Raw genomic sequence first — 27253 nt, 5'->3', positions numbered from 1 at the left:
AATCTTCTTCTCAGCTCACATTGTGACAGAAGTATCTGATATAGGAATAACCTCCTGACCATAACAGTGTCATCCTTATTCTTGCCTGTTTGAGATTAATGAGTCACTCCCCACCTCAAATCACCCCCCAGCACACATCACCAAAGAAAAGACATGCATGCTGTTCCTATTTCCTCTGGGGTTTTGAGCCCTGGCAGTAGTTAGGGAATATTGCATTTTCCAGCTCTCTCAGCAACCATCTATCTGACCCAACCTTAAACATCCACTGTGCTACTCCCAGTTATACCCACACAAGTCATTCTCCAGTCAGCAGAGAGGAAAAAAAAAGCCAAAAACTAAGCACTTCCAAGCCTCAAGTTTCTAGAGACAAACATCTGATACAAGTGAAAAGAACCTTGCTTCTTTTTTTCCTTTACCATGTGAAGAGTCCAGAGATACACCTCAAATGGAGCTGTTACATGAGAGGGTTTTCTGCCTTTAGTGGAAAGGGAGATTATCAGCAAGTGCTGAGAAGTTGAGACCATCCAACATGCACCAAACATAGAAGAATTGTGATCAAATGTCAGAAACAAGCAATGCTGGACACAAGCAAAGGCAGATAATTTCTGCATATCATATTTTCTACTGAATTAATTTGGCACTATTCCCAGAACTTTTTCATTCACTTTCCACTTTTAATTAAGTAGTCAAACTTTACTGGAAAATCCCAGTGCAGAAAGCCAAGTTTTGTTGATATTCACAGAAGGAGTTTTTAATTCTGATGAATACTCAGTCTTGTTGCAATCTCTCGTATGAGGTTTATCTGATCACTCATCATTAGCCAGCCCTACTTGCTGAAGTAAATAAATGTGCTCACAAAGCTTTGAGAAATAAAGATTTTTTAAAAGACTGTTTAAATTGTTCTTGGTAAAACTGCAGAAATAAGACTGCCCACCAACTTCTTAACAACAGAAAAATATAACATGACAGAGATACAAGTCATTTGCCATTTCCTAAAATACAGGTCTTCCTCCTCAAAGAATCAGAAGCTCTGGATTTTTGTCTTCACTAATTTTGATAATATGCCTTCAACTTGAGGAGTCCTATAAAAGGCCCACACAACATATAGCCACACAGACAACATATATCCTTCAAAGCCATCAGCCTGACATGCCACCAGTATGGGAAGGATATCTGATGGAGATCTGATCTCCACCTGGAGACAAAGTCATGAAAAAGAAACCCCAGCCCCTGGCTGGTCAAAAAACAAACATCTGCCACTGTCACATTCCACATCCATCTGCCCACACCATATCCTACTATCTCTCAGAAGAGGCAAGTTGGGAGAACAAGCAAGAGTGTCAAAAGGGACACTGTAAAATAAGGGAAAAGTAGAAGATATGAAACATACAGGGAATAAGTAAGGGAGAAGGTGAAAGGAGCAGGGGTCATGGCACTCTCTGGGGCATCAGGGTCATTGCATTAGAGGAGGTGTTGATGGAGTGAAGATTTGAGCATCCCACACACAGGCTCATATCAGATATCCCAGCTACTGACATAAACAGAACTGAGAAAAACAGATCATCATCATCATCTGGCTATATTTTAAACTGCCCCATAAAAGGTATCAGAAAGATTTCTCTACAGCCCAGCATCATGAGCAAGACAATCCAGTGTCTCCATCCCATGTGGATTTCAGTGCTTAACTCTAGAGTTCTCTAAGCCACATTAAGCTTCACATTTGTTCATCTGGCTTTTACTTCATATATGGGTAGTCCTGGAGAGATCCACACAATTATGGCACCAGAACATGCAGACCTCAAGTGCCTAACTAATACCAATAAAGTCCATGAGTCACAGTCTCAGGGGAATCAGAGCTACTTGGCACACACCCAGAGAAGGCCAATTGGAGCATGGTAGACTATTTCTAAATAACCCAGAGCTTTGCCACCAGGAAAAATAAATAGAACTATGGATCTTGTTTCTCCATCTTAGCTAGCTAAATAAATAGCTCACACAGGGCACTCTCCAGGGCAGATTCTTAAAGTGACTTTGGTACTGCTGCTGACCAGGACAGGAGAACATGAGTGTATCCACAAAAGAAGTAGTGCATTTTCAATGCTGCATTCCTGGCAGCAGATCAAAAAATAAGGGTAATCTCAGCCTCCACAGCTGCTGGCTGTTCCTTCCCAGCAACAAAGCAAATCATGGTGCAAATAGTTATAATGTGGAGAGTAGGTATAAATGGCAAATACAAAGGGAGGATCAGAGGCTTGCTGGGAGGACATTGGAGTTTTCCTCCATAGCAAAGTTATAGGGTGGTTATGAATTAGCATTCTCTTCATGATCCCTACTGACAGCCAAAAATGTTTTTATTACCAACTAACCACACCAAAATAACCCACTCCAGATTTCAACACAGCCACAGCAACTTTGGGAAGAACTACACCAGTGTCACATGACCAGGAGCACATGCTGAACCAGACAAAGCGTGTGACTCCTTTTTATTCTTTCTCCACACCTCAGAAAACCCATCCATAAGTTTCCTTCCCCAGTCACCCTACAAAGTTTTAACTAGAAAAGCTCAATAAAATAGGTACCCACCTGCATTTCCTGATAAGCTGCAAAGACGCCTGGGATTTTCAGACCTTTGCTATCCCAAGGATTCCCTAATGCTGGAAAAGATGATCTGTAGCCCACACTACAGTCTGGACTTGTGGTCTTTGGACCAAAATTCTTGTCAACAACATTTCTTGCAGCCACTTTCCCCAGAGAGAACAGTATTTCAAAATGGACCACAAACAAACACAAGTGCTACTGAATAACAAGGGAAGCATTTTTTAAAACAAAACAGGTTTGTGTGTTTCCTCTGATGTAAACCAGACTGTCTCCACTGAGCCATTGACCTTCTCAGCTGTTCCTGGTTATTAAATGAAACAAGCAGCTTTGATCCCCAGGCAGGCCAGCTGAGTGGTTACCAGGCTTCAGCTGATTTATGGTTCTTGCTCATTAAACCAAGTGTAGGTGGGAGCCAAATCACCTTTTCTGTGAGCTTGGTCCCAGGAAAGATTTTATTCTGCATTTGCACACTCATGCAAATATGTTTTAAGTAGAGCACAAATATTTTAGGGAAAAAAGGCAATTAGGAAAATGAATTAGCAATGAGAAAGCTCAGGTGGACAGTAGTTAATGTATAAGATATCTTTTTTACAAAGACAAAATAAATCCAAGGTTTTCAGCAATAAATAAAATGGCTTATTAGCCATAAAACTAGAGTTTTATTCAGGGAAATTCTGAGCTTGTATTTTCTGTTGTGTTTGTGTGCCAAATGGAAAAAAAGGTCACAGATGAGTTCAAAATAATTTTTTCTACATCAGATGAAAGGAAGAAAACCCCAAATATAGCACACACAACCTGGAATCACTGAAATCAAAAGCAGAGTGTTTCTCTGAAGGCTATTTCTTTCCCTTTCTGCTTAGAAGTGGGTATTCTAGAGCACTTTGTAGCCTACACTACAACAACCCTCAGCAGCACTAGCTGCAACTCCAAATGTATTTCAGCAAAAAGCCAGGCTAGAAATGTGTGACAGATACCAAGTTTTCCACTCCTCTCAGAGGACACAGCGAATGGAAAAAGCAGTGTTGCACAAAATTAATTTAAAACACTTTTATGGAGCCAGTCCCGTTGGTAAAACAAGAACTGATACAGGCCCAAGTCCCATTACATGCAGAGCCTGACCTATGAGGCTATCTCAGAAGTAGAACCAACACTTCTCTAATCAAAGCCTCTAATCAGTACCATATGAAGAAAACCAGGGAATTGAATGGAATTTGCTTATTTAATTAAGCACAGATATGGACCCATCAATCACTTATGGTTGCCTCAGAAGTCAAGCCCAACTCTGAATCTGCCCTGTCCTGGGCACCTTTGTCATACATAAAGCAGTCCTAAAGATTGAAGTTATAACATGAGGCCTGAGGGGAATCTTGGAGGGTGCTCAGACAGCCTAGGAATAATATCCTGGTGATAATATTCTTTGAGTTGGGTAGTATCCAAACATCTGTGCAGGAAACATCCTGATACCATACTTTTGGACAGACCATGCAGAGGAATCACAGGTAACCTGGCTAAGAGAGAACTGAAGCTGTGAAGTAGTTCCAGTTACTTAGAAAGTACTATACTAGAAAGCCAAAAATGCTGGCAAAAGTGCATTGGCTTTCATTAACAAGGTAGCTGCAGGAAGCTGTGCATCTGCTGGGCCCACTCTGTATCTTGTTATCAAAAAAACCCTGCTTAATTTATCTGTTTTATACCCTCAGACATATAGTCAGAACTAGAAGAATGCTGTGTTCAGCAATCAACAGGACAAGTCCATCTCTTAAGGCTAGTGGGAAGTATTTCAAATTTCTTCCATGAAATGCACTGTGTAACTGGTGGTATTGGGATGACTGGTATCAGTCTTTGGCAGTAATAGCAGGATGGATGTTATTTACTGGTGTCTTCCTCCAGAGGGACTGGGCTCCAATCACAGCTAAGCAAGTCGTGGTCAAACTCTTGTGCCACATTTGTCCCTCCACTCCTCACCTGGACATGATTCTCAGTCTACAGCTGCTTCCTCACCAACCACCAGCCATGAACTGCACCCATGCCAGGGCCATGCAGAATCCAAAACTGACTGAATTTATGTCCTTGCTGAGCCATGCATGACCAGGTAGGGACAATGAGCTCCACAAAGCTTTGCATTGTCTAAGCAGGAGAAATGGCAGGTTCTGTGTTACTTAAGCAAATGTTGAGTGTGTGGGCACAGGTTAGAGCAGTAAATTCTTCCTCTTGTTTGTAATGAGTATGCTACAGAAATGGGCTATGTCCTTCTGTGAATGTTTTCCACATTACAAAGTTTGCCTTGAAAGGCATCTGAGGACATGGTCAGAATGGACGACTTGAGAACTAATGTTCAGCATTAAGATGGAGATATAAAATGGACTTGCTGTCTTCAGAAAAAAACTATTTGAAATATTTGGGATGGGCTTAAAACCAGACCCTGATTAATACTAGTAGTAACTGTCATACTTCAAAAATATCACAATGACCTGGTCACCAGTGTCTTCAAAAGGAGGACAAGGCAGCACTGCCACAACTCCACCGTACCTGTCCCCAGTGTCAGGAGGTTCTTGCTAAGGGGGAGGCAAAAGGAGTTTTTCTGCTGCCAGCATAAGCTTCTCAAAATCCAGTCCTGACTGGGAAATGAAGGACAATACCCTGCAATCAAACTGCCACCCCTGCATAGGGTACACCACAAATAAATGGCCACCAGCATGAATCATTTGATGAATCACAGCATTAATGTGTCCGTCAGGGAACGATTTCTCCTCTTAAAAAATCCTGCAGGTTTAAAGTGAATGGAAATAGTGCATCTGTCTCTGATTTCTTTGCCTTTTCAAGTGGAACCAAAATTTTATTTCTTGAAGACCTGGAAAGATGAATTCCCTTGAGGCTACTGCCTACCTGACTGTCCTGATGTGTCTCTTGCTGTAGGGGCTGATGATTTTGAAAAGCAGTTCCATGGCTCCATTGATTCCAAGTGTAGTTCCTGTGGTAACTAAGCCAAAAAAAAAAAAAGAGAAAAGCAATCAGATCTGAAGAAGATGGCCTGCAAAACTGTGTTTAGGGGAGATGTAGGCAAGGGAGTAGCTGCCCCCACATTTTTCTGGGCTCTTAGATGGACTTACAAATGCAGAAACTGAAGCAATAAGATGTCTGTGGATCAACCAAGATGAGATGCAAAACCAGATCTCAAATTGTGCAGCTCTTCCTCAAGTTCCCCAAAGCCCCTTTTTCCTATAAATATTGTACTCCCCAGAGAATAACTCATAGTTTAATAGGCTCATCTCCCAGCAAAATGACAGGGCTCAAATTCATCTTGCATTTCCCATAGGCAACCCCATGAGGATGATTTATTTCACAGAGGCACAGAGGTCAGAGTTTTCTTTCTGTGCTATTATTCAGCAGTATAGAAGTAGGATTCTTTTTTACAACAGGTGATTCTGAATACAGATTAATTTCAGCTAGGTCAATTTTGCCTTTAATCCTTCTCTTGCTAACACACTGAGAACTTCTATAGATAGATTTTGCAATCGATTCCAAAAATGCCCAATGCATAAACTAAGTTCTTAGCCAGACCTCCCCACATAAGACAGGTTTTCTGTATAAAGAAGCAATGAACACAGCCCTAAAATATTAAATGCAAGTGAACAGGGTGAAAGGATCAGTAATCAAGAGCAGCCAGAGGGAAATCTGGCTGCCTGCCTGCCTGCTGCTGTGTTTTGTCTGGTTTGTAAATACCTCCCAGTGGTCAGCACAGAGCTGCCAGAGGGCCCATCATCTCCTGCAGACCTACCCTGTCCCCGCGATGGTGTCCTGGGATGGAAAGCTTTCCAAGGCTTGCCAGCTATTTTCATGCTTATTCATTAGACACAGGGTGGTGGACAAAGCTGTTTGAATTCATCCTACCCCAGAGCAGGACATGGGCTGCCACACACAGTGGGGGCAGAGACTGTGAAGGGAGTGATCTGGAGCAAAGAACTGGTGCATGAGGTAGTGACAAGGACTCATCTTTCTTCTTTCATACCTAAATATTCTCAGAGTTTTATATATGCTTCTGGATAGTTCCACACCATAAAATTATTTTTTAAGGTTGGGATCATGTCCTCTCCTAGTTTGGTACAACATCCATACAGACTCAACCTCCCCTGCATCTTCCCAGTGGGGTCACCTAGCCCACAGAGCCAAAGTAACTTGGGAAAGGAGGAAGCAGGTCTGGAGAGTACAGGAGATACTGGGAGAGTAACAGAGATGCTCCAGCAAAGGAGCAGAGTGGGGCTTCTGGGGTGTGACATGAACAGGCTGCAGTGTGCATCCTTAAAACTCACTATGACTGCAGCTGGATTGTGACTGCAGGTGTAGAAAAGCAGGGAAGGGTGTAGATCATCATTACAGATTGAAGGCAGCATAGGGTCACTACACAGCTGTGAAACCCAAATAAAGGGAGCTCCTGGCTTTGTCTGCATTTTCAGTCACACTCAGTCTTTCAAATATTGCTTGTCAGAGGCAGAGAGAGGTTGAATGTTGAGATTTGGCTGCTTGCCTGAGAAAGCCCAGTGCATGAAGTTCACTCCTGTACAGATAGAAGGGACCTGCAGGGCTGGGTGCCAGGAGTGCTAAATCTTCTGATGCACACAGCAGCCTGCAGACAGGATGGTTGTCAGGAATTATCTGCTAGGTGAGGGATTTGGGGAAGGAGAGGTTAGAGTGAACGAAGGGAAATTTTTTGCTGACAAAATCAGTGGGCTACAGCACTGAAAGTCTGTCTGAATCTGTAATGATCCCAGGAGAATGTACTGGAAATCCAGTTGCTTAAATCATTTAATATGAGGGCACTGCCAAGCAAAAAAAGCTGGGGGAGTGCATAGGGATGGGGGTTAAGAAGACAGAAGACCAGAATCTAGTATGTACTTCCTGAGGGCTCCTGAATGATTAACTGATTTCTCTCTCCTTCTGTTTCTCCACACCTATATTTTTCTCCCCAAAGGAGCAGCTCTGAGGATCAATACAATCAACAGTGGTGAGACATTTGGCTATTATTGTAATGGGAACTGCATAGATACTTAAGTCTCAGAGCAAAGGAATTTACTATCTATATTCTACAATAGGAGATCACTGCCACGAATGTTTTTCACTAAAGCACTTTTACTTACATAGCCCACAGATGAAATACACTGTAAAGGCTCTATAGACCTCTTTGAGAGCACTTTTTTCTATAGTTTTGTGCCTGCTTCAGTATATTAATGGTATGTGCAGGCACTAACATTAACCAGGAGTGATGCTTTTGTGCACTGACATGACTGAAAAAAATACCTCTGGTGGATTTCACACAAAGGAAAGGAGGAAAATCCAGGCACTCACCATTAGAAGCACAAACCCTCAGGACCCAGAGGCAGTGGGTGAGGTGCAGGTAGTGGCCCAGATTCCTTCTTGCCAAGCTCAGTATGATGTCAGTTGCTTCTGCTTTCTGCACTTTTAGCCCAAACTTCCTATCTGTAAAAAGCAAATAAGAATCAAACTATTGATTTGTCAGTGCTGTAAACTGAGCCAACGAAGAGAAATCATATTTTAAGATTTCAGTAAGGGAAAACAGAATTTCTGCTGGGTGGGCTTTCAGCCACGAAGCCAACCCAAGACAGAAGAAACCTGTGTAAGAAGCAGTTCTTCACACATGCACTGCCCCTTCCCTGCCTTGTTCCAGAATCTTTAACTTGACCTGTTGCAGGCAAATGGAATAAACTCCCAGCTGCCTCAGGTGCAATCTCAACGCTGGTTATTTCTGGTGCTACCCATCAGCCTCCAACACTCCCCCCCAAGATGTCCCCACTGCTGTACCTCGTTGACCAACCCTGGCCAGCAGCTGAAGCAGGGGCAGGAGGGTGCTGTGGTCAGGGGGCTCAGCCTGGGCAGTGGTGGTCAAAGCCTGCAGCAGAGCCTCACTGCCCCCCTTGCTGATCATGTAGTGAATCCTCCGGCTGGTCCCTGAAGAAAAGAAGAAAGATTGCTCAGAGGACCCCTGCCCATTGCAAACCCTTACCCTGTAGGGCCTTCCAACTCTGTTTTATTGCTATAAACCCAAGGGACTTTGCAGGACCCTGCAGGGCTCTCAGGTGAGCCTGGCACAGAGACATGGCTGATGCTGCCTGGTGAAACCAAGCACTCTGCTGCCTCTGGCGGTTATCTTCACTATCCCAGGTCCTGCAGAAGTTTTTCATTGTGCACTGAAATGCAGCAGAGAGGAGAAGGCAGAGACATCATCAGACTTCAAAGGAGCAGAAGGCTCAGTGATCTTTTCTGAGAGTCTAGAGATGCTCCCAGGCATATTTTAAACTAAAAATGAGAGAGAATTTCTGTGGTGTTATTTGTTTTGGTTTTTTCTTTAACTTACTGGAAAAGCTCAGTTTTTTGAGCTCAAGGGCTGCTGATCTATAGGTACAATTCACATTTTGTTCACCTTGCAAACACCTGGCCAAGTTTATGCAGGTGGGAACTCTCTGACCTGTTTGAGGACCCCATTTCTGCCCCCATGGGCAGAGCTTTGCTTCCTTACCCAAAGGGAGCAGGTTAGTGAGGACTCCGAGAATATTCAGGATGACATCCTTGTCACAGGAGGTCTGAAATGGAAACATGGTAAATGTAGGGATCAGTTCAGAAGAGTGAACTTCATGCTGCACAGGGGAGGTTTAGGTTAGATGCTAGGAAAAAATTCTGTACTGAGAGGGTGATGAGGCATTGGAATGGGCGGCCCAGGGGGATTGGTGGATTCTCTGTCCCTGGTTTTTAAGAAGAGACTGATGTGGCACTCAGTGCCATGATCTGGGAACCACAGTGGCAGTGGATTAAGGGTTGGACTTGATGATCTCAGAGGTGCTTTCCAACCTGGCTGATTCTGTGAAAACCAGGAGCCAGGTGAGGATGACAGATTGGAACAAATAAGCAGAGAATCACTTCTGGAACAGGAGACTCAGGGCAAGAGCTTTTCTACAGACTCACCTTTACATCAGTTGTTAGCTAAAATCCATGAGAAAAAGCATGTCTCATCCCCATGTCAGAGCTGGCCTATGCCCAGGGAGAGAGAGTCTGATGCTTCTGTTCATTACTACATTAACTCAACAAGCAGAGATCTCTGCACTGAACATAAAAGTTCAGTCCTTTTATGAACCGTGTTGAAATCAAAAGCTTGCTATGATAGGATTACTGCTTCTTTCAAAGCCAAGACAAACAGAATATTTGGCTTTAATGAAATCCAGTAACTCTTGGTTCACCAAGTATTGCCACTCTCATCCTAGAGATGATGTCCAGATTCCTGCTACTGCCTCAAGGGACCACACAGAGGGGCAAGTCTGCAGCAGGGTCAGAGCAGTTCTGAATAGTGTTATTTCATGTTAATCCTGTTAATTCATGTCCTTGTTCAGTGGTCTGCAGTCCAGAGCTGTCTCAAGTCTGCCTACAATTGCAGAACAAATAAAGAAGAGAGCTCTCTCCCCAAGGGTTTCTTGGCATTTTTTAGCATAACAACCTAATAGTCTGGGGCACTTCTCTCAGAAGTGACAAGTATCCACCAAATGGACTGACTCCAGGAAGAGGTTCTCAGCACCCTTTTTAAAATTCAGGGTTGCCTAAATCAGATTGTCCTCTGGTTTTGCCTTGCTGCCTCTCAGTATCCCTTTCCTCTGTAGGTGGATGGATTACACATTAAGGTTTCAGTAATGAAGTCTTCATTGATTTATGCTCCTATTACACTTGGTTGTTTATTTTAACTGATTGGATTGTGGGTTTCCTAAGCCATTAACACAAATAGTGATGACATAAGATATCCTCTGACTTTCTGTGCTCTTTATCCGGGGGCTTGGGAGAACAAAGAACTTGAGGGGACATGAAAGATCAACCTTTAAAATATGAAAATTAGAGGTGGATGTTAGTGCCAAATATTTTATCCGAGCATTTATTCTTGATATTTCAACAGTAAAATTCTGACTGTGTTGGTGCCCCACTGTTCCCCTTCCTACAGCACACTAGTGAGGGAACTGGATAGTTTGTGTGTTTGTTGAAACAGTGGATAAAACCCAGTCCCACTACAAATTCTAATATATGTTCTACTGGCAGTAGTGGCACCTCTGAATAATACAGGATATTGCAGAAAAACACAGCTTTAATTTATAATAGCAAGACAGCACAGAAAAAAACCCTAAAGTTGCTGTTGTCTTACAAGATGGCAAGTTGCCTGTTGAAAAGAAACAGCTTGGATTCTGCCTAATTAGCTTAAGATTTTCAAAATCAAAGAAGTTTGGAAACTGAAATCTATTAGAATTATTTAAATTAACACCCTTACTGAACTGTTTGTGGATGAATTGCCAATAAATTCATTCATAAAAAATATTCACTAAATCTTTTTGAACATTAAGTACAAATGAGAAAATCACAACTTGTGCCTGATCTAAAAAAGATGAATAATTTCTTTAATGCAAATTACTTTCCCAGCTCTGGTTAAAATAAACACATTAGTTATTTTTATTGAAAGATATGTTTGGTGGTTCAAGAACAAACCATAAGTAAAGAGAGGAGAGAAGCAGAATTGCTCTTGCAAAATATTTTCCATTACTTCCTGTGCTTATGGATGCTAGATACAACATCTATATGCACATGGACTAATGAAGATGCATTCATGGTATATGGGTGGAATGAGAGAACAGGAAAGTTCCCAGAGGCTCAAGTTAGATTAGAAAATCACCATCCTCCTGCAGGATTTCACTGAAAGGATTTCAAGTCAGAGCCAAATTGTTACCTATTATGAGCAGCCTATAGCTGTCTTTCACAGCTTGCAAGCCAGGCAAAGGCTAAAGTAGCAAAAAACATTACTTGAAATATCAAGCACTGCTGTACTTTTTGGACACAGCCTCTGATCTAAGCTTTACCTCAGCAATGCTTGCTGTTTTTCTCACCCAACCAGGAGTATCACAGGGATGAGTTCAGATGCATTTAATCAGCTCCTGGCTGATAGTTCCTGTCTGAGCTTTTCTGGGAACTAATCCCCGAAACACCAGAGCTTTGGTTAGCTTGGCTGAAGCTCCTCATAGATAAACAGCAGGAGGATGGAGAAAGCCAGGAATAAAAATATATCCCAGCACATAGCCATTGATACATTACAGGCAGCAAGTGATTATTTAGTGACATTGGATTTGGAGGACAACAGCTTGATCCTAAGATCCCTCTGACCAGCAGCTTGGGTAATTTTGCTGACGCACCATTAAGCAGGGAAGGAGTTTCTGTCTCCTTGTCCTGCTCCTGGGAACATGCCAAGACAAGCTGTTATTTACTGAAGACAAGATTATAAAATTGTAACTAAGCCACAGGAACAGGTAATCTTGTTTTGACAGAGGAGTCTCCTAGGATATTTTCCAAAGGCTATGAAGAGCCACCAGAGGGTTTTTCTTTTCCTGTCCCACCTGAAGGACAGCAGCTATTCATGCAGTTCCCCTTTAAGTCAAAGACTTCCCATAGTCTCTGTCTTTTATGTAGCTCTTGGACTTTCCTGTCTTTTGACCAAAGGCAAGTATGTCTCCAAATGAGACATGCAGAATACTGAGAGTGATTATTGGGAATTCAAGCATTAATGCTGAAAAAAAAAAAAAAAAAAAAAAAAAAAAGAGAATGCCCAGAACAAAATCAAACAGCATTAATTTGTACAGTGCAATATTTACCAATAAATATTTTATTTGGGAAAAGATGTACAGAGCTGCTATTCCACTCACAAAAATATAAATGTAAGATTAAAGAAGTCACTCTTGCGAGACAATAGATATAATGATTTCTAGCAGTATTTCTATAAATTTAAATGTGGGACATAGTCTCACCAAGCTGAACAATTGCTTAGGGAAAACAAAACAAAAAAACAACTAAATGAGGTCTATTTTTAAAGCAATGTTATTGCTGCACCGGGCTATCAAACTTCTACACCAGGTTTTTTTTTCCCAAGAGACTGAGAAATCAGGTGTCTAGGTTCCAGGTTTTGTTGGGTGGTTTGTTAGTTTGTTTCTTTTTAAATAGCCTGCTTCTAAAAAGGGAAGCAGGATTTGACGTGTTCAAAACATATCCTTCTTTCCTTACCCTAAATAAATTCACTCACACAAATAGCAGCAGTCAGAAGCCTAACTGTCTGTGTAATGAGACATGCATCTGCAAGCAAGACTTCTCACTCTCTGAAGTCAAAACCCTGCTGAGGAGAAATCCTGGTGAAAAATAAATACTACCTAAAATCAAGACTAGGGTAGAGGATGAGCAGTGCTAGCCCTCCCTCTCTTCTGAAACCTCTAGAAATTGTTGGGCTGCTAATAAATATATTAATGCTTTAAATCAGGGAGCTTCCTCTTGATGTTCTGCTGCCAGCGGCGTCCCAGACACAACTGCCGGGCAGAGCCGCTCACCGCTGGCATTAGGGATTTGCCAGCTGGATGTCTTCTTCCCTCAGCTGACTAGGCAGCCTGACAATGACTGCTAAACCAGGCTCAGTGTCTTACATTCTGTGCCTTATCAGAGTAAATTGCTTTTTCTAATTTAAGAGAAGCTAAAAATTCACCAATAAGAGAGGAAAATGCCTTGGAGGGTTTCGAGTCTCTGTGCTCCCATCGTCAGCCTCAATATTCAGGCAGCTCACTGGGGTCTCTTCTTGTCAGGAGGTTATTATCAACAGTATTGAATACACAGATGATTAGGGGAAAAAAAAATCATTATATCCAAGAAGAAAGGTTCAGGGATCTCTGAAATTTTACTAGGCAACCTCAGAATATGGGAATATTGAAATTAAAGTGCTTACAGCCTGAACTTTGTTACTACTGGAGCACTTTGCTACAATATGGCCATCATCTAGCTTCAGGAAGATCCTAATAATTATTATCCTGTTGCCCCTTCTCCCTAAACACCCACAGAATATTCCTTAGCCCCACCACAGACACCATCATCCTCTGTCATACAGGACATGCATTTCTTTAGTCAAATCTGGCTTTGTTCTGCTGAGGAGTCATAGAGGCCTGAGCAAGCCAGGAAACTCAAAGGAGAGATAGAAGGGGAAAGGGGCTATTTAAAGACTCAGAGAGGAGGACCTTGCTGCTTGGGCAGTGTCCTAAGTGACCTCTTTAATCCTCCAAGAAAGGCGTTCACAGCTGTGTGGGATCAGGTAGCCTTTGAACTGTACGTGGGATGGCCAAGGGGCCTCCCAGAACAAGACACGTGGTCCAACAAGTTCTTGCTCCTCTTCCCAAGCCTTAGAGATGAATCCTGTCGCTGGCTCCTCTGAGCCCCTGTGAGGCATGGATAGCACCCTATTCACCCAAGCAACAGCCGTTTTCATTCCTGATGATGTTTAACACCATGCCACAATCTATGCATCAGGCCAAAGCAGTTGTTCTGGATTTTATAGCAGGGAATATAGCAAATACTCATAGAAAAAGGTCCCCTTCTCTGCTGCAACCAGGTGGGTGGCTTTTTTCATAGTCTGGATAACCTGAAAGCATAGATTTCTCTCATCCTTTATTGCAGTTAGGTGTGATAACCTGCAATTTTATTTTTTTTTTCAAAAACACATCAGATCACTTCAGGGTGTAATGCTTACACAGCCTTCACGATGAATGGTTCATCCAGATAAGCTGTGCAGAAGTAGTGCCTCAACAGCAACTTCTAACATGCTGTTGTACAGAGCTCTGCTCCTATTCATTGAGCTTCAGGACTTCTCAAAGGACAAATGCTACACTGTGGGACTGAGCAGCTTCAAGGCAGAGATGGGCAAATTCCAAACCTAGATCTGAAGGTCTTCAAAACATTGAAGGTGTTGAGATGCAACATCTTGGCATGAGCTGATCTCTAGCCAAAATAACTTGGTGAATAACATGGTGGAAATCATCTGTGCCAAGGAATCTTGCTATATTTAATGCAATAAATTGCACTAACATAATACCTTTCATCACAGGATCACACATTTCTTCACAAATATTCATTAACACCTGCCCTACTGCATCCCTCATCAAGAAGATCAGATTAATTATTGCTTATTTTCCTGGTAGGAAGTATCACTCTGTGGTGGGAAATTCTATTTATCAGTACCTAAAAGGATTGGTGGGAGAGCCTGGACAAGTATTCCAACAAAATAAAGCAGAAACAGTCTACACAGAAGTATGATAGCTCTCAATCACACACTTTGATTTTTTTATTTTTTTTTTCAAAGATTTCCATCTCTGAGATCAGTTTTCTCCTCCCAGCTTCCCAGAAGTGAGGCAGAAAAAGAAATCCCCTACAAGGAATCCTATTGCCAGACTGGGAGAAGAAAGGGTTACTCACCACCCTAGTGATGAGTAGGGTCCTAGCCCTAATTAGGAAGCAATTCCTCCTTGTCCCCAATGACAAGGGAGATGTTACGTTTAACTCAAGCAAAAAGGAATTATGAAGTACCTACTCTAAGCACCTACTCTACTTTTCCAAAGGATGTTTCACCTGCTGAGTCAAGAAGACTCCAAGTTACTTCAGAGTAAGATTGTTCATCATGTCTGTGTCACTCCAATAAAATGTACTCTCATTCAGGTATCTGCAGAAATTATGCCCTGATACACTGCAATGTATAGGATACTGTTGGCAAAGTAAACTGCTTTTTTTTTTTCCCCTTTTTTTTTCATGCCAAAGTTGTCTCTATGTTCTCAAATAAAAGATTGTCCTTGTGCAGAAGTTGTTTTTGATATAAAGTTTCTTGGTGTCACTTGCTTCTCTCACTAATGCATCTCTAATAGAGCAATTACTTTATTATGCAGAACCAGTGGTAATACACATTATTATATAACCTTAAAATGCTTCTGTCAAATTGGAAGTGTTAAAAGAATGAGGAAACTTTGAGATAAATCAAAACACATGATATTCAGCAAAAGGCTTTTAGACTTCCCTTTGAATATTTCTAATGTTCTTTCTGTAATTTCTACTGCAGATAAAATCTCTTATTTCACAATAAGTTACCTATGACAATTAAAGACTTTGACTGGAATTAATATTATATTGTTCACTTTTTTCCCCTTTCTAATCAATTTTTATTTTAATGCCAAAATTACCTTGCATATGTCTTTCCCACTCTGAATAATTTTCTATAAGGCATTAAACATTCTCGCACAATGGTCTCTGTATGCATTTTAGCAGCTACTGTTTACTGCTGTTTCCTGGATTTATTCCTATATTTTGTATTACTTTAGCTGTTACTGAGCTATTTTAAAATATTCATGTTTCATTCAAATGCCACTCTGTTGCACTTACTTAACACAACTGCCATCCAAACTTAATAGGTAGGGATGTGGTTTTTCATTTCAGCAGCAGTTTTCTGCTAATGACAAAAGAGCACCATGAACCATGCTACCTTCTCGTTGTGAGATTTTTATGGGTGTCAACCCAGAGAACATTCTGTCTTTCACAGCAACAGCACATTTGGGAATGAAGAAAGTTTTTTTCAGGCAATGGCATTTCTCAAAGTTCAAGTGAGTCTGGAAGATTCTTCGAACTTCTCTTGCTTTTAAATAAACCCATAGATTATGAATACTATAGCAAATGTAGGTATGTGCATGTGGAAGTAATAATTAAAAAAAATAAAAATAATGAAGCTGCTGCTATCCTTGACTCTTCTGTGATTTTCCTGCTTGGGCCGAGCATGATAAAGCCACAGGAGTCCCTGTGTCTTCTCAGTCTATCCTGGCACTTGCCTAGGATAATGCTGTGTTCCAGTGCTCACATTCCAATTTGCTACACATTAGTCTGACATCAGCTTTTGCAGGCTGAAGAGAAGGATCACTGAAAGGTACATTCTGGTTTAGGAAAACACAAGGACACTTATCTTAAGAAAAGGAAGGACTGAAGTGTCAGTCTGCTCCACTTTCAAAAGTGCTTTCTGGAACAGCCATGAAAATGTCATTTATCAATCAACACTTAATAATGATGACTGAGGTATGGGTAGTGGAGACAAACCACTAATACCTATTGTTAGTCACATTTTATTTTCTTAAGAGATAGGACCTGGAAGTGAAAATGATGAACCTATTTTTGCCATCCCGTCTAAGTGAAAAATCAAACAACAAACTGAACTCGGCACCCATAATGAATAGCAAACTCTTTTGAAATTCTAATGATTCAAAGTATTACTACTAGTAATGTAAAGCAGAATATTTGTCTCACTGAATTTCTGAGACCCATCCATCTAGATTTAAACAGTAATCTCCTAAAAGCAAAGCCCTCAGCTCTCTGAAAAGGCTGCCAAGGTTTTAAAAGGTATGACAGAGGTATGTCATTTTCCATCCAGAAGATAATAAAGCTTTTTATTGTCTTTAGTCTACACCCACGCCATGCAAGGCACGCAGCAGTGGCAAGCCAATGGCATCATACTAAACAAAGACATGTTGGGGGCTTTGTTTAGCCCTTGTTAGTTAAGTTCGGTAGCTCGGAAACACTTGCAAATTAAGTGCTGGTCAGTCAAGCCAAAAGACACATTATTGGCTCAGTGAATGAGCCCACCACCACATTTCTGTCCCAGGATAATGTGACAAGAGTAAAAATACGAGCTCACTGTCCTAACAGAGGCCCCTGAGATCCAGAGTAATGTAAAACAGGGACACTGCAAATGTAGAGCTGAATATCAGCTTTTACTGATGCTGATGCCTTTCCCAGTGCAACAAGACTTGGGTGCTCCTGCAACAGAGCAAACTTCAGCCCTTGCTGTGGCCTTGGGGACATCACCAAAGCATACTCCACAGGCCATGTCTCCTGAGACATGGAGACACAGGACACGTGGAGACATCTCTCCACATGTCCTACCAAGATGTGAACAAATGAAGTCTTGATGTCATGGTGGGCTGATCTTTGGCTTGCATCCACTGCCAGCATGGAGAGACCACCAAAAAGTAGTTGTTGTGTCCTATTTTGTTTCATCGTGTCCTCAAGGAGACCTGTTGGTGTAGCAGTGTTCTACAAGCTTTGTTAAGACATAGGAGTGAAACTCAGCTATGAGGATTTCCATCTGTTTGATCAGCCAGCTACTCAGACAAACACCTTTTAGGCAAAACTCCAGTTTGCAATCAGTGAGATACAGCTGCTCCTGCCCAAGCTTTTTAAACAAACCACTAATAAGCATGATTTTCATCTCAGAGAGCAAGGAGTTTTAATGCATCTCTGCTTCCAGCTGTCCCCTTGAAATCCCTGTGCTTTATGGGGAGATCAAATGACTTCATCCCTGTTGGAAGAGAGATTATCAAAGGAAAACAGACCCAAGCACATATTCTCTCAGGTCATCTCCAGCTTTCCCCCACTTGCAGAACTTCAACATGGGGCAAGAGGCCACTCAGATGGAAGACATTTCCCCAGATAGGAGGCCAGATAAATCAGGGCAATAGTACTGCTTTATCCTAGCCCCTCCAGAAATTGTCTTCATAAGGATGGTGCTGATTTATTACTGGAAAAATAGAGGGTCAAAAGGTACAGTTCAGTTTGTCCCTGTGACTTCAGCAGATCAGCATTTTAATCATAGGGAAAGGTCAGGTGGACCATTCTCCCTCCTCCTCTCCTTTGCAGCACAGACAGGTGGGCATTCACCATGCCAAGCAGACTGCTAAGGGAAGGATTTCTTTCTCTCCCTGTCATGCTCCTGCTTGCCAGGTTAATCCTGAAGAAAATGGAGGGTCAACTTTACCTTCACTGTAAATCCACTGTTTGGCCTTTCAGCAGTAATCCCTTACAGAGGATGGCAGAGGACAACAGGCATTGCACTGATTTTGTCCAGGCTGCCCGAGTGTTGTCTGTTCCTGGAGCTGGTTGTTTCACCCTTTAATTTGGGAAACAATCTGAACTCAGACTTCCTTTGCTCTAACTTGACAGTGAGTGTTATCTCCATTTATTGACTGAATGGAGAAACCTAGGAGGCTCAGACATTGAGTCTGAGGGAGTTTGTAACAGCCCTAAAATAAATTCCAGGGCTCCTGCTTTATCTGCCACGATGCCATCATTGTCACTTTTGAAAAGAAGGGAATAAGCAGCACAGAGTGCCGTGGAGCAGATGGACCCAGAGCACAAGAATTTGTCTGTTTACCACAGGGATCAGATTCCCATCAGGGCCAGTGGGAATAATGTAAATTACACCAAAAATTAATGTACATAAAAGGCTTCACAGACACTGACTGTAGTAAAGTACAATGCTATGGAGCATCCATGGCTCCAGCATCAGAAATAGATGGTTTGGTTTCAAAGTATCCCTGTTGAAAGGGAGAAAAAAAAAAAGCCACATTTTTTTTGGTAGAGCAGTTATTTCTCCCACAGGACTTGTGTCAAAATTGTTCACTTTTCTAATAAGAATCGTCATGAAAATTTTTTTGTTCTCATTAATTCCACTTGTTCTCTAAATCCCTTAGGGGAATGAGGTTTACTTTTGCCCATGGAATTTCCTCTGTAAATCAATAGCTGGTCTAGGGCATTTTTATTATTATTATTTGTAGCTTAGTAGCACCTGTAGGCAGAAGAATCTCTATGGTGTTACCTTTATCCTTTCTTGAAGATATTTTAGGAAATTAATGACAAATTCTTGATTTACAACACCTTGATCTCTTTATAATATGATAGGTCTCCACCAAGTAATACAAAGGCCATAAGAGCACAACAGATAAAAAAGAAACAAGTCACGAATACCAACGATATGTCTCCATCAACCTGGGGAGAGAATAACTGCGTTTCCCTTATTTTAAGGAGTATTCTTTATCACATTAGACTTTCCTTCCCTAAATTGTACTAAGATGAATTGATTTCCCTGTATGAAAAGACAAAATACTATCCAACTTTTGAAGATTTGAATCTTCAAAGAATTCAGCCAGACTATATTCAGGTCAAGTTTTCAAGAAGTTGAAAAAAACAGGTTTTTGTTTTTTGGTTTTTTTTTTTTTTGTCTTAAGGCCAGCACGTGGAACAGCCACATCTCATGGATCAGCACTTCCATCCTATGGCCCTGTAAGCAAACAGGTGCAGGCAGACTGTTTGTGAGACAAGTGATTATTAAAAGAACAGAAAAGGCAACAGGGAATTAAATTATATCCTGGCTGGGCGAGAACAACATAGTCACAGGGCTGGAAGCTGGCAGAGCCCAGTGACTTATGTGGGGGCATGGTATGTCTGTGGATTTAGGGTTTTCAAAAAAAAAAAAAAAAGAAAGCAAAAGCCTGAGTTCTCAGGTGGCCACACATCATCCCTAACATAGACAGAACAGGGCCACCTCCCCAGGAACATGGCTCATTCCACAATGACCTACCAGCACTGGGGCCTCCTGGAGCCCTCTGGAAGGAGAGGCACTTGCAGAGTTACGGCCCTCATCCCCACCCCAAATTTCAGCACCAGAGAGATGATGGTAAGTGCTATGTTACCTGTCTTGGCACCATCAGGAATGTTGCCCTAGAAGCAGTGTCCCTGTGATAGCAACAACTCCAGGAGCAATTTTCAACCCTGCTATCCCAGACCAAGCCACACAAAATCTCTCCCCATCTCGGTAAATTTATGAAAGGTCTTCCTTCCCGTTAACACAAATCAGTAAACTCTTTGCTGGTGTCAGTAGATACTGCTGAATTTAACAATTATCATCTCACACATTTTTCAAAGTAAGTAAACTTTCTTGTGCTTTTTGCTAAATGTAATGTAATATATTTTGATTCAAATATGTCCATGAAGATATTTTCTACCAGACTTTTTTTTTCTATTATAGATAAAGATATTATAGATAAAGCCTGACTAAACCAACGTATCAGACCAAAAACTGTGCTGAAAAGATGTGAGCTTCCACAACAAAATGCAGCATAATACACTGCAAATAAGATTATGCTGTACAAATAAACACAAGCATGATATATTCAAGCAAACACCTCTCTGTATGAATACATCTGTTTTCATGTATTTCACAGAGGGAAATTATTGAAGCCTGATAAAAGTAAATTTTCCATTGACATACAAATATTAATGTAATAGAAATTTATAACTGTCAGCATACAAAACACCTATGGAAGCTAGATAACCACAAATAATTATCCCTGACTTACAAATAGATAAGCAGATGCATTTGAAAATATTTTATACTGTATGCAAAAGATAAGCATTTTAAATAAACACACATACCTCCTTACAAAATGTAGGTTCCTGATGTGTTTGTCTTTCTAATGCAGCAGTCATACAAAAAAAAAAACCAAAATCAACCATCCAAATAAAAAAAAAAAGAAAACCCACAAAAAAACCACCCAAAAAAACCCCACAGTACAAAGCTACTGGACATGGTATAATGGGCTGAAATATTACAGCAAATTGGTTAAGTTAAACAGGCTGCCCATGAGTGCAAAGTCAGGCCCTCAACAGCTAAGAAGCACCAGTTTTAAAGTGTTCATGTCATTTCATTTGCCTTCCTGGACTAACTGCATATTCTAATTTCATGACAAATTATTTCACAAAAACTCTGCCTCAGAATGAGCAATGTCTGCTGCCTGGAAAATCTCCCCATATAGATTTTTGTCCTCATCATTTAGCATGTGGTTCTGTGCATTATTTATTTTGCAGAATCCAAACCCTGCACTGGAAACAAAGCATTAATTTACTACTTGGGGTTTTTTTACTGTGTTGTCACAAGAACTTCAGGGGATTTTTTCCAATGTTCATTGCCCATTTTCTCAAGAACTAATGTGTGGCATGGAGGGATTATTAGCCATTTTACACATTATCATCTCAGATGCAGAGGGTTATTATAATCCATTTCTCCAGATCTGTATTCAACTGACTTAAGCAACGTGGCTATCTTGTCACATTTGCATTTCTGTAGCAAGTGAGAAATGCACACATTCATAACACAATCTTTTGTCCTCAAAGCACAGGCCAGCCAGGGCATGGGTGAAGGATGCCAGGACACAGAATGAACCCCACTTTCTTTTTTTTGACACAGAAAGCCCTGCTCAGACTGATTGCAACACACTTTTTTCGCTCAGCCCAGCCATAGCTATTGCTCTGGGTACATTTTGCACCCGAGGTCCTGAATTCTCACTAATGAGTAGAAGGAAATTCTGGAAAGCCCAACTGGAGACATTTTCAAAGGAGCTGGCAGAGTACTGAGAGAAACAGCTGCAGCCAGCCTGGGGACAGAGTGAAATTCTGGTCCTGGCTCAGCTGGTGGAAGGGTTTCAGCAGGGTCCAAGATGTGCCTCAACTTCCTCCAAAGCATTTTAGTGTTTTGTGCTGATTCACAAGAATGCCAAACCTATTTTTTTCCATAACCTGGCAGGAATTTGGGATTAATGCATGGATCCTGGCCTTCTCTCTTGCTTAGCAGTGAACTACAGTGATGACCACTGGGTCACCTTTAGGTTCTCCTTGGACAGGAAGGAGATGGCAGCTAAGATGGGAGGAATCAGCAGTGCCCCTAAAAGTTGGTGTGGGAATATGGACTTTCTCTATATGACTGTTTGCAGAGAATTATTATATACATATATATATATATGTTATTATTATTAAGAGTTAAAGCAGAAAACAGCCTCATGCAGCCTAAGTAGCATCAGCAGTAAGGATGGGAAAGTGCTGCTGGAGCACACAGTGATTCCCCATCAAAAGTTTCCCCTTGAACCGTACATTATCCAAGTATCTAACTGCCATAACTGCACAGCTTTTGCTGCTCCAAAGCTACAATATTTTTTGTAATTAGTAGGAGAACACCAAGCCCGCTGCTGTTCACTTTAGGTACAACAATCTCAGTAAAACTCAGTTAATGAGCTGCATAAAAATGGCCATCTGCTTTTGAGTTGAATTTTCTTTCCTCTAAGGCTATTCCACTAAGTCATGCCTGCCAAGCTGCCACCCAAAAACACAGATCCAAAATTTGAGCTCCTCCATCCCCAGCCCAAACCAGCCCAAACTCTGCTTGCTGAGCTGCTGAGCGGTTCCTAGGATTTTTTGCATCTCTTTTGCTCAAAGACAGGAATCTCCACAGCTCTGCTGACAGAATTAGTGCAAGGATGTGGAGGAGACAAATACAAAATGCATTTCTATTCATTGTCACTGGAGCAGCATCGCTATCTCCTCACTTGTCTTTAGGATAACAATAGAACTGCCTTGTCAGCCAGCCAGCAAAGCAGCTCCAAAGCAGCAGCACAAGGTAGCAAAGAGGTTCGTTAGCAAACACAGGATCCCATGCCTGTTCCCTGCTGGGCACCACAGCTATTCAGAGAGAAATCTCTTTACACAAACACTGACTTCCATTGATACGTAAGATTTTCACCTCTTTCCTTTTGAACTGGAGCATTTTGGAGCCTGTGCTGTTCAACATCGTAGGCCAAAGTTGGAGCCAAAGATCTGCCAACAGCCCCAGGGGTTGCCAGCTTTGCAGAATACGTGCACAGGGACTGTGGCTTTGGGAAGCATGTGAAAGCCATGCTGAGAGCCAAGAGGAAATCTGGGACTCCTCAGGCAACACAATGTACACTGCCATGGCATAAGGAGATGTTCAGGGGTAAGCAAGGCAGGCTCACACCTAGGCCTGGCAAGCGAGTTGGGAGAAAGGTGAGGAAGAGTCGTTTAGCTGACCCATGAAAAGAGGACCAGCAGTAGAACCAGGATGTTCTGCATCCTCAAAGGATTCAGTAGTCTGGGACACAATGAAAGATGCTGGATTAAATTTTCCATTGTTCTGCCTAGCAACTAAAACTTGGTTTCAACCAACACCCAGATACCTCCCCTCCTAGCATCAAAATGAACAAGAGACCTAATCCCAAGTCTCTCTGGGACTTTGCACTAGGGAGGCTGCCTACAAAATGGGATGCCAAGTTTCTTCCCCTGGTCATAAACTGTCGATGGGAGGATGTTTCTCTGTTCTGTGCTGTGTCCAGGGAATGAAGAGCAGTAACAAACCCAGCTTTGGTCCAGGTACTTAAGAGGCCATGTACCAAAGACAGAACAGACCTGGGTGTGAGATGAGGAGGTTGAGGTCATTCAGTAAGAGATGGGAACACAATGAGGTAACATTATCCAAGGCAGAGGGATGAGAACTGCTAATTGCAGGAGCATGCTGGAGGGGAAGAGTCAAGAAGAGAGACCTGAGAGTGTAAGAGTTAGAAGCACAATGAAAAACTACAATGAATTCCTAAGAGCTCAGCTCTGCCACACTGACACAAAACCTGTGACACAGAGAGAGGTTTATCTTAAAATAGAAATTCACATTTTAAAGCTGTACCTTGTAAGCAAAGAAGCACTTTTTACCTGGAGATCTGAAATGTCACATTTTCCCTGCAGTGACATTTTGGTGACAAAATGAAGTTGCAGTTTGAAAGCGGTTTTTGCTTTTCACCTTGTCACTTTTCAGAACATCTGTAACACATTGTACTACCAGGGGGTTGAGCTGTCTTTGGAGCATCGTGCTCCTTCATTGCACTGGAAACAGTTTTGAAGAACTCAGAAGCCAGATGTGTATCTTTCCTTGACTAGAGCAAAAGTTCAATTACAAAGTGCAGAGTGTTCTGGTTTTGTTCTGCATGAAACCATCCTTTCCAAAGCCAGGCTGTGAGAGTAGAAGAGTCTTTGTGAGAGGATGAGTAAAAGAGCCTATGCCAGGAGGAGATGGGGTAGATCATTGCCTTGGCTGAAGGAGATAGACCCAAACTCAGATGGGGACATTACTCCAACTGAGAATAATCTGTGCCAGAGCTTGGAAGTGAGAGGTAGAAATTTAACCTCGTGTGAGTGAATGAAGGAGAAGGGATGCTTTTATTCTGAAGCTCATTAAGAGTGGCTTGGTGACCAACTGTTGCCTCATTCTTCACTTGAAAGATTTCTGAATACAAAGCAACATCATGTGCTAACAGAGAAGCAAACTATACAGAAATACCCCGAAGAGTATCCTGTTGTATGCAGCATATATGTTCTTCATGCCCAAAAAAGAATATGAACCAGCACTGACAATCCAGTGGAACACAAAAACAAAGCAACCATGTCTTGGAGAGCTGTTGCAGAAAATAAAGTGTATAGAGATGTTATCAGCAAATGCAATCATCAGCAGAAGTTATAATTTCCCAGGGCAGTATTTTTCAACTGTGTCAAGTAAAGGTCTCTTACCACCAGATTTTTGTAGCAGAGATAGGTGCTGGCGTTGAAGGATCATGCTGGTAATTCTTTGGCAGGGGAAGGAAGAAAATAGAAACATACCAGAATTTTAGTTGTCATCAGCAAAAAATCAAAGATGTAATAAAGTTTTTTGCTTTTCTTTAAGTGAATAAATCATTTTTGGAAACCAGAGTCTCACATCAAGGATAAATTTCATAATATTGAGGATAAATGCTGTGCCACCTTGACTTTACCCATGTCACCAATTTCACCTGCAGCATCCCTAGTTATTTCTAGTCTAGCTATCCACATAGTGGTGTCAATGAATTGCATGCCTGATTTTAAGCTACAGCTTCCAATTAGTTCCTGGGCTGTGTCCAGATTATGCAGAGCACAAGGATAGTTAATGTTAGAGAGCATTAAGAAAAAACCCAGGAGATGGACACTCAGGTTTCAATTATACAAAGTAATCAGGAGAGGACTTTAACTTGAGTATATCCAAAAACATTATCTAGTACACAATATACATTAAATAATCCGTGAGAGCATAGGGCAAGCAAGTTACGCTCTGAACAAAATAAGAAATCAGGACAATTTTCTTCAGTGTGCCTCTTTACCTTCAGAACTCACCACCACAAGGTGCCAGAAGCCAAACCAGGGTTTAACAATGCTATGAGAAATTGAAGTTGCTGACAGTAACAGAAGTTTGGATAAAAATGCCGAGGTTCATCAGCTCCCACAACTCTGGTCTGAAGCCATATTTCAGGGATCGTTTTTAACCTTCTCTACACAGCTGTGGCTCATCACAGAAACTCTCCAAGACACAGGGCTAAGAGGCATGAATCCCTGAGCTCATCCAAGAGGGTAAGACTGTTTTATGCACTCTAGCCCTCATTTTCTGCTGCTGCAATACACCAGGTTTTGTTAACACACAAAGGAGTCAGAGAATGCTGCTCAGATGTCAAATTCCCATCGCCTTGGGACGCACACAGGGACTCAAGGCACCTGAGAAACACAGACAAGTATCACTTCAACATTGCCATCTAAAAAGCTGCTTTTTATGCATGGAGCTTCTTCTGGCAAAGCAACGCCCACCCCTCATGACAAAACAATGTGTCGTGAAAGCACAGGCTCCATCCCAAAACACACATTTCATAGGGTAGCTCATGCTTCAGCTTTGACATCTCCTTTAAGACCAGGAGGAGCACATTGATGCAGTGGAAAACAGACCCAAGGGGGCTACCTACAGGCAGAGGAAGAGATACCTCTCCTTCCTCCCAAGGCTGAACTTGCCCAACACACATGATTCCCCACCAGGATGCTTCCCTTCCCCTCTGCTCCTTGGAAGGATTTACTGAGCACACCCAAGGCCAGTGCCTCACCAGTCTCATCCACAAGAGTTTTTGTCACATCACCAGGAGAGTTTAGGAATCCCTGCTGAAGCCAACTTGACAGGAAGGAACCTGCTGCTTCCAGGCAGATCCTTTTACTTAGCCCTCGAAGGCGCAGTGTGCACTGCAGGGGCTTTCCTAGCTCTCAGCCTGACGGAGCTGTCAGGTCCCATTCATTGTAAAGCAGCCGAGTCCTCAACCCCACTCCCCCGACGAATGCAGCAAGAGCTTGGGTGCCACGGCTCTGCCCTGAGACAGGACCTGGTGATTGATGCATAGCAGTAATCGCCAGCGCTCATCTCCGGAGAGGGAAACTTCATTTCATAAAGGCTTTTTTAGGGTGGGAGGTGCAGGTCAGGACTCGGGCACACTGATGCTTTTAGAGACAAACCAGCGGGGAGCTCGAACAAAACCACCTCGGCTCAACAAGTCACGGCTGGTGAATTAAAGAGGAAAACAAGCCCAAGCGCCTCTCATTAGTTCAAGCTGTTCTTACCTGGAGGGTGGAGAGAAGGACTTGCAAGCCACTGGCTTCTTGTTCTGCCATGCTGCTCCCCACTCACACTCCCTTTTCCAGCAGCAGACACAATAAAGCAAAGCTGCCAACTTGCCTTGCTTCTGCCCCTGTGCCGTTTAAGAAACGAAGAAGCTAAACACAGATCCCCAGACACATGCACACTGCTACCACCAATAATCACAGCAATGCAACTCTAGACCTCAGCAGGAGAGATAAATGTACCCCCTCCCTCCAAGCTCTCTCACTGTGACGGGAAGATTAATTCCTATATAAAGAATCCCGGGGATTAAGGAAAGTGCTCAGGAAAGGTCTGGGTGCTTGGTGTGTGGCTGGGAGAGTGTGGGGAGGGTGGCAATAGCAACAAGAAAGCAGAAGAGCTACAAACCTCAAAAGAAAGCCAGGGAGAAGGGAGGGAGCATGCTGGCTGCCTGACAGGCATTCCCAGCTGACCTGCTGATCCGTTCCAGACCCTGCATGGACTCATCTCCATTTGACTCTGTTCCAGTGAAACTGGAGAAACGGGGAAGGCAGAGGGAGCGGGAGAGATGCCCTCGGTCTTAACGAGCGCTGACAACAAACGGAAGATACACCCGGCATGAGGGACAGGTGGAGCAGCCTGGCCGAGGCTCACAGAAAGTTTTTGGCTTTCAGGCCC

The 27253-nt window shown here is 42.3% G+C and overlaps 1 protein-coding gene across 2 annotated transcripts in view; it reads right to left on the bottom strand.

The window, feature by feature from the left end:
- Nucleotides 1-26750, bottom strand: part of AGBL1 (AGBL carboxypeptidase 1) — a 272982-nt gene extending 246232 nt beyond the window's left edge. The window contains exons 1-5 of one of the 2 annotated variants that reach the window (XM_071754302.1): nucleotides 26578-26750; nucleotides 9131-9194; nucleotides 8416-8562; nucleotides 7942-8073; nucleotides 5485-5578 (exon numbers count right to left, since the gene is read on the bottom strand). In XM_071754302.1, the coding sequence (XP_071610403.1) occupies nucleotides 5485-5578; nucleotides 7942-8073; nucleotides 8416-8562; nucleotides 9131-9194; nucleotides 26578-26628 (488 nt within the window). In that variant the 5' untranslated portion in view covers nucleotides 26629-26750. Of the gene's footprint in view, nucleotides 1-5484; nucleotides 5579-7941; nucleotides 8074-8415; nucleotides 8563-9130; nucleotides 9195-9573; nucleotides 9709-26577 lie in introns of those variants that run through there. The other variant, XM_071754304.1, reaches the window with a different exon arrangement.
- Between the last annotated feature and the right edge of the window lie 503 nt (nucleotides 26751-27253).

Source organism: Heliangelus exortis, chromosome 11, assembly GCF_036169615.1.
Source record: "Heliangelus exortis chromosome 11, bHelExo1.hap1, whole genome shotgun sequence".
Lineage (NCBI taxonomy): Eukaryota > Metazoa > Chordata > Aves > Apodiformes > Trochilidae > Heliangelus > Heliangelus exortis.
This window is presented reverse-complemented; position numbering and strand designations above follow the sequence as displayed.